General features: G+C 42.9%; 1 protein-coding gene across 1 annotated transcript in view; it reads left to right on the top strand.

Moving 5' to 3' along the window:
- Positions 1-5,115: 5,115 nt before the first annotated feature.
- LOC124382739 (cAMP-dependent protein kinase catalytic subunit PRKX-like) overlaps positions 5,116-8,498 on the top strand; it is a 21,030-nt gene continuing 17,647 nt past the window's right edge. The window contains exons 1-2 of the mRNA XM_046844945.1: positions 5,116-5,157; positions 7,991-8,297. Coding sequence (XP_046700901.1) covers positions 5,116-5,157; positions 7,991-8,297 — 349 coding nt within the window. The remainder of the gene's footprint in view (positions 5,158-7,990; positions 8,298-8,498) is intronic.

Genomic DNA, 8,498 nt, shown 5'->3' with positions numbered 1-8,498 from the left:
TCCGTCTGTCCATCTATTCATCTGTCTGTCTGTCTGTCCGTCTGTCTGTCTGTCCATCTGTCCGTCTATTCATCTGTCTGTCTGTCTGTCCGTCTGTCTGTCTGTCTGAGTGTCTGTCAGTCTGTCCGTTCGTCTGTCTGTCTGCCAATCTGCCTGTCTGTCTGTCTGTCTGTCTGTCTGTCTGTCTGTCTGTCTGTCTGTCTGTCTCCTCTCCAGCAGGACTTTGTTTTCTCAGCTCATAGGGTTGGGTGTAAAGTGGTGTAATTAGCGTTGCCTGCTGGTGTGACAGCGAGTGTCTCTTCACCAATTAAGTGAACCGACTTCCTCTTCACTTCAATACAAAACTAATTCTTTGTCTGTTTCCTTTAGAGACATGACAATGACTTGCTTCTGAAATACACCATGTGATCGCTCGACAGAAAGGAAGCGCTAATTGGACGGCCCTGACACTGTCTTCTTCCTGCTTCCAGCTGGATGGATGGAAAAGTGCAATTCGAGAAAGAAGAACAATAATGAAATGATGAGTGACGAGTTTTAACTCATATCATGAAGCCTACTGAAAAGCAGGAGTTAATGTCCTGGCAGATATTTGCAACTTTATTCCTTTTATGGAAGTCAAGGACACGACTTAATTTACTCGAATCATTATGTCCTCCAGAATATAGAGATGTTTATCTTGAGGTAAGCTGAGGAGAGCTGCAGCACTGTTCCGACCACACCAGTGATTAAAAAGTAAATACATTGTGCTCAAGGACTTTAATTAATGAGTGCGTCAGACTTTAACGCTCAACTGAACGTCTCATCTCAGTCTGTCCTTCTTTAACGAGTGGAAACAAAATCCTTTTTTTCTAATTTAAAGCCTGTGAGGTCTGGTCAAGGAGAGACGCTTCGTGACTCGTTTTCATTAGAGATTCTTATTCTATTTCATGCAGCATTGCTTAGAAAACACGAGAACAACAAGGATGTTCATCAGAACGGTGTAGTGAAGGAATTGTGTGTTTGAGAAATCTCATCCTGATCAGTTAAACAGCTGATGTGTCATGAAAAAAAAACGTTCACCTCAACACCAACCTTGATGTTTCATTGGATTTTTCTTCTGTAATTGTTTTCCAGAACACAGAAGTGTAAGCACTGTGAAGGACATCGAAGAACGTGCTACTCATTGTTGTCCCTCAGCACCTCTGTCTTCAGACACTAAAATATTCTGCTTTTACACTTCGAGAGCTGTCATTAGTGGTTTCTGATGAAATAATAAAAGCTCTCGGTAAGAGGAGCGTACAGATGTTTGCACCTGCCTCGGCTAAGAGACGCGAGAACCAAAACACTGACAATCCTTTAGGGAAAAGGTCAAGAGTCTGGTGCTTTGACGATTGATATCGGAGCGTTTTAACCTCCTGACAGAGTCATTTAGTGTGAAAAATTGCTACTTCACCTTTCATCAGAAGATGTTTGACCTTCATGCATATGAAAAAGGAACAAAATCTACATTAGCATTGGCTAGCATTCAGGAAAATAACTAGCTTATTATGAACTAAAATCCACTCCAAATCTCTAAACTCATATTCGCCTTCTTTTCTTTGAAATGATGCTGGAGTTATTTCTGGTTTATCTGATAATAGGATTCTTCTGACCACCAAAACCAATCAGAGTTTAGGGTCACCGCATCTGAGCAGGTCTCATCTGAATGTTCATGTGAGATTACCTTCGTAGAATGTTAACAGACCTGCATTTATATAAAGAAAATGAATGCTTAAAATGAAAAAGATGAGAAGAACAAAACCCAGAAGTCTGAGCAGTGCTTCTGTGGTCTCTGGACAAATACAGAGATCAGGAAGACCTTCAACAAACTCAACCCCTGAACATCTTGACATTTTTTGAAGGGACTATTTTGAAGGTGATCGTGTGGAAACAGATAAATAAAGTACTTTAAGTACTTTTTTGTACTTTTATCTTTTCAGCTCCTCAACAATATCCTACATAAAAAATTATAGATGGTCTGGTTGCTCCTCTTACATATACAAGCTTCTCTACTCCTCAGGTGGGGAGAACTCATCAGAGGTTTTCTTCTGGCTACAGTATGTGTAATATTTTCTTACCACCAATGCACCTACATGATAGACCTGGATCAGAACAAACCATGAGACCTGGATCAAAACAAACCATGAGACCTGGATCAGAACAAACCATGAGATATCAGCGTGATGTTTAAAGCACAAACATGTACATTACTCCACTTATGACTTATGCCTATGACTGCAGTCGAAGCTCTAGAGGTTGAAGTATTGGACTATTGATTGGAAGGTTGTAGAAATCCTAGCATTGTAACTTTAAGGTCCTTGAGCATGACCCTAAATGCCTGAACAATCCTTCTCGCTTGTATGGAGTGATGCTGCAAGCCAAAAAAATAATGATAATGATTTTCCTCCCCTTATCCAATCATCTCAAACACACACTATTGACTATTGGCTCCATTATGGAGATCTGAAGCAGGTCAGGATTACATTTTTTTTTTTTTTACCTTTGGCCATCCACATCAGAACAGCCTGCAGATTCACCAACCTCAGACACACCTACAACTTCACTGCATTTACCTCTGCCTCCAGACATGATCGATAATCCACAGTGCTGTTAACCTTCTGAAATTTTACCTCCTTCAAGAAATGATTTGTGAGGTTTATAGTGATTACCTTATCTGTCAGATTCTCTTGTTCAGAGTGACTTATAGAAGTGTGTTCAAGTGTCTATCAGGGGATGTTTCTCCTTCTGTTCCTGGATCATTAGAGACGAGACTGAGAACATCACTAGTCTAAAATCTCTATTGGGAGAAAATATACAGTAGTAAGAACAGCATGGGAAACTCTTCTGGAAGAGCTGTAAGTGGATCTTTGGTAGAGGATGGAGGGATCAGTGGTAAGAGATGGAGAGAGAAGTGGTAGAGGATGTAGGGAGCAGTGGTAGAGGATGAAGGAATCAGTGGTAGAGGATGGAGGGAGCAGTAGTGAAGGATGGAGGAATTAGTGGTAAAGGATGAAGAGATCAGTGGTAAAGGATGGAGAGAGCAGTGGTAGAAGATGGAGAGATCAGTGGTAGAAGATGGAGAGATCAGTGGTAGAGGATGGAGGGATTAGTGGTAGAGAATGGAGAAATCAGTGGTAGAGGATGGAGTCAGCAGTGGTAGAAGATGGAGAGATCAGTGGTAGAGGATGGAGGGATTAGTGGTAGAGGATGGAGAGATCAGTGGTAGAAGATGGAGAGATCAGTGGTAGAGGATGGAGAGATCAGTGGTAGAGGATGGCGAGATCAGTGGTAGAAGATGGAGAGATCAGTGGTAGAGGATGGAGGGATTAGTGGTAAAGGATGGAGAGATCAGTGGTAGAAGATGGAGAGATTAGTGGTAGAGGATGGAGATCAGTGGTAGAAGATGGAGATCAGTGGTAGAGGATGGAGGATCAGTGGTAGAGGATGGAGAGATCAGTGGTAGAGGATGGAGGGATCAGTGGTAGAGGATGGAGGGATCAGTGGTAGTGGTAGAGGATGGAGGGATCAGTGGTAGAGGATGGAGGGATTGGTGGTAGAGGATGGCGAGATCAGTGGTAGAAGATGGGGAGATCAGTGGTAGAGGATGGAGGGATCAGTGGTAGAGGATGGAGGGATCAGTGGTAGAGGATGGAGAGATCAGTGGTAGAGGATGGAGAGATCAGTGGTAGAGGATGGAGGGATCAGTGGTAGAGGATGGAGGGATTGGTGGTAGAGGATGGCGAGATCAGTGGTAGAAGATGGAGAGATCAGTGGTAGAGGATGGAGGGATCAGTGGTAGAGGATGGAGGGATTGGTGGTAGAGGATGGCGAGATCAGTGGTAGAGGATGGAGGGAGCAGTGGTAGAGGATGGAGGGATTAGTGGTAAAGGATGGAGAGATCAGTGGTAGAAGATGGAGAGATCAGTGGTAGTGGTAGAGGATGGAGGGAGCAGTGGTAGAGGATGGAGGGAGCAGTGGTAAAAGATGGAGAGAGTTTTTTTATTAGAGCGAGTTTTTATATTCTCTGAGAAGATCTTTTGCCTGAATGCACCTATGATGCTGGGACCATGATCTCCTGGCTAACAAACTAAAAGGAAAGGAGAATGAGCAGAATGTTTATCTCCTCCACATTGATTCTACCCAGCTCGTTTCTGAGAACTCAATCATGAATCTTCTTCTTTGTGTTTCACAGGAGACACTACCTGGAACATTGATCACGAGCCCACTGAAGCACATCTGAAATATCGTGCAGGAAACCCCTCCTAACTGCTGTAATAACCTCATCAAACTTATCTTCACTCCTGACGGTCCTGTGACTGAAAATCTTCTCAACTTCTCAACACTGCGTTCTGGTGGAAGTGTTTTTGGGAAAAAGCTTTCAGCCATTAGAGTTGCTCATGTGATCGATTAGACCTTCAACAGATACCTTTCTTTTTCTGTCCGGTTAAAAGTCCTGCTCTTCGTGCAGTGCAGGATCTGAATTCTACATGGATTAGTGTTAAAACTGAACTGAAGATTTGCTCGAATGCTATTGGCTGTTTATGATGTTGGAGTTTTAAGAACATGCTGATGTCAGACACATGGAGCTAAAATCAGATATTTGATGTAAATATGAAAGGAGGAACATCGTGGATGATGTTGTGTGTGAAGAATGGGACAGTGAATGACGTGATTAATAAAATGTGGAACATCTTGTAATGCTGAGGTAGATTCCAAAAGCTGGCAGTGAAGACGCTTAGTCACAGTCGATTAGCTTCATTATAGAAATTCACACGACGCATGAGGATAATTGGTCCAAAAAAAAAAAGAGAAAAACCTGAAAAAGGGCACAATTGCTGTGGACTCGTAAGTACAAGGCGGTGATAAAGTCCACGGAGAAAATGAGCTGCTTTCAGTGAAATAAATACAATTTCACACCTCAGTGGACGCAAATCAGCTGTTTATTGTCTGCCTCATCATTTGTACAGTGAATTAATCAGGTACGCTTTTATCTCCAAAGCAGGAGAGAAATGTACTTCAGACAATCGATGACTTTCAGTCACAAAACGTGTGGAAGAAGAATAGCATCAGTGCATCCAGTGTACAGATGTTTACTGCATGGTGAAGAAAAAGATTCTGGTTACTGAGGTTGAGGTTCAGGTGAGATTTAATGGTTGTATAACATTCATGATTATATCAGTAGAGGCTCTGGTTAAAGGGAGTAAAACCAGTGTGAGTGATAAAGAGAAAAGATGCCACAGCGCCACCTTTCGCTTATTTCATGGAACTGAGTTCAGTGGAACACGTCTTTATTGGCACAGTTCCATCAACACCATGTTGCAGAGTAAAAACTCTGATTAAATATAAATGAATAAATAGTATAAGATCGAGATTTTAATCCACAGTTTTTATTGTCGCGTCACAGAAACTGGAACTGCATTTAAAATCCTGGACTGAAGAAAGAGAAGAAGTGCTGAAAGTAAATACAAGTTTGAAGAGGAACACATGATGGAGATGTTCAGACATTGTGACAGATCAGGTTAGAGACAGATTAACACGCAGATTTGCACGTGAGACTATACTTTACACACGTGGGTTTGTCCTTAGTATGTTTTAATTCAACACACCAAAATCTAAGACCATTATAAAGCAGGTAACATAAAAAGGTTTCCAGTTTGATTCCAGATGAACCCATAATAAACCAGTTTCCATAATAATCCAGTTTCCATAATACACCAGTTTCCATAATAAACCAGTTTGTTTAATAAGTTAATTGGAAGCTTGTAGGATTTTTTGATATACCATGGAGCTCTGAGTATCAGCTGTGATGCTGAAATCTCTGAGCTCATACAGTATATGCTGCTTTGGGGAGAGAGAGAGAGAGAGAGAGAGAGAGAGAGAGAGAGAGAGAGAGAGGAGAGAGAGAGAGAGAGAAGTGAGAGAGAGAGAGAGAGAGAAGTGGAGAGAGAAAGAGAGAGAGAGAGAGAGAGAGAGAGAGAGAGAGAGAGAGAGAGATGTGGAGAGAGGGAGAGAGAGAGAGAGAAGTGGAGAGAGAGAGAGAGAGAGAGAGAGAGAGAGAGAGAGAGAGGAGAGAGAGAGAGAAGTGGAGAGAGAAAGAGAGAGAGAGAGAGAGAGAGAGAGAGAGAGAGAGAGAGAGAGAGAGAGAGAGATGTGGAGAGAGAGAGAGAGAGAGAGAGAGAGAGAGAGAGAGATGTGGAGAGAGAGAGAGAGAGAGAGAGAGAGAGAGAGAGAGAGTGGAGGATAACAGAAGGTTAATAAAAAATTGATGAAATCAAAAATGGATTTATGCGTCTGCTCTTTTTCTAGTTTGAAAACTCTGATCATTTTTCTGATATTTTTTTTTTCACTCGTTTGTTTTTAAAGTGAATTATTATTCCACTACTTTAAGCCTCAGATGGTCTGGATGGTCTGGATGGTCTTCTTCTTCTTTCATTTTCCTGCTGAACTAATCTCCTGAGTAAACAGCAGATCAGCAGATCATCAGAAGTCAGAGGAGAAAAAAGAATGAAGACTCATGTTGGATGAGGATCTGAAGAGCTTTAGAGTGTGAGATCATTCCTGTAGATTCACCGCGGTGAAAAAGCAGTTCTGCAGGGAGTGAGACACTTCTTCAGAACCTAATGGTCCAAATGTGAGATTAGTGGATGTATCAGAAGATTGAGGCAGGATGTAACTGGCAGTAGAGTTTATCTGCATGTGTCAATTCATTCTTCATTATTTTATAGATTTATTTAAATATAATACAAATAATTCACTCGCTCTGTGTTTCTTCTGCAAAACATCATAGTAATACATGTGCAAAGACCAGAATTAACCCTTTATTTGTGTGTTTGTTTATGATCTTTATACTTCACTGGTTATTTGTATGTTTGTGAGCTGAAAGGAGATGAAAATCCCATCAGTACTGTAGGTTCCAGCACACGCCAGGTTAAAGCAAATAGCCATCTAAAATATTTATCCCAGGCCCGAGTCTCTAAAGTCAGCAGCAAAGCTTTTAAAGAACTCAGGACTCAGCAGGCTGAAAGTGCAATTCCACGTGGAAGAACAACATCTGATGTGACATCACACCCCAATCACACAGATCTGATCATTATAATCCAATCTAATAATATTTATTATAGTCTATCATTCCCTCTCTCTACACCACCACCACCATGTACCAATCAGCTGCATTCTGGGAAATCAGACGTAATGATTATACACTGACGAATCACAAGGCATCATCTGATGGACCAATCAGAAAGCTCACCGGGAAAACAGCTGCATGAAGCAGCCAATGAAGAACTCAAACCAGAAAGATAATTAAAGAGTTTAAAGCTGCGGGTCAATAAATACCCTGAATAACAACTGCACAAAAACAACAACCAAAACCAGGAGCCAGGACTGACAGCTTCTGCCACTGAGTCGGATCATCTGTCCGACTCACCTCTAAGAGTTGACTCTTTTAAGTGTTGTATAAAATAATAAATTGTTTATAGTGTATGATAACAACACGTTCACAGAGATGTTAATAGAAGCTCTACAACCAGTCCTAATCTGGGTTCTTTTCTTATTCCTTACGCATTATCTCATTATTTTACAATAACGATGATGATGAATCAATAACGAAATACTATCCTGAGATAATGAGAATCTATTAATGATATTGCAGGTTAAAGTCTGAGCTAGAAATCTTTTCATCATGCAAAAAAAAACAAAACAAACAAAAAACAAAACAAAAAAACAGAAGAAAATACAGGGTCAAATTTGCGAGTCGATTCTTAAGGTTCACCTAATCGAGTCGGTTCAGGAGTCGGATCTTTCGCGTGCAGTGCATCACTACGAGGCAGGAGAGAGAGAGAGAGAGAGAGAGAGAGAGAGAGAATCCCGCACCGTGCGCACGAGACCGCAGACTCAGCAACGCGGGCGCTCAGAGGAAACGCGCGCGCACCGTTTACACGCCCCATACGCGTATTTCTCACGCGCCGTGTAGTGTATTAGCAACGTTCCCGGTGCGCGCTTGACCGCTCCAGTGCCCGAGACGCGCCGCGAACGAACGGAGGCGCGCGCGTGGACCAGGCGATGGCGGAGGATAGGGCGCGCCGCACCGGGGTCTCGCGCACCGTGGAGCCACGATGACGGCGGCGCGAAGCTCGAGCGAAGAGCGCGCGGGGAGGGGGCGGACGCGGACGGAGAGGGGGGCGCGAGAGCGGCCCGGGAGCACGAGCACGAGCACGAGCAGGAGCAGGCCACCGCTGCGCACATCAGCATCGGCGTGCTGGAGTCGGTCGCTACCGTCGGTGAGTTAAGGGGCGCGCACACACACACACACACACACACACAAGCGTATCTTACTACTAACCGGGAGTCCGAATTGTGGAATTCGTGGCGCGCGACTAATTAACGTTCCGACTATGTGAATCGGATAGAATGTGTGTCTGAACTGTATTTCCGAGCTGCTGATCACACGCAGATGATAAATGTGTGTGTGTGTGTGTGTG

This window comes from Silurus meridionalis, chromosome 3 (genome assembly GCF_014805685.1).
Source record: "Silurus meridionalis isolate SWU-2019-XX chromosome 3, ASM1480568v1, whole genome shotgun sequence".
In the NCBI taxonomy this organism is placed as follows: domain Eukaryota; kingdom Metazoa; phylum Chordata; class Actinopteri; order Siluriformes; family Siluridae; genus Silurus; species Silurus meridionalis.
Note: the sequence above shows the minus strand (reverse complement) of the source record. Positions and strands in the feature narration are given on the sequence as shown.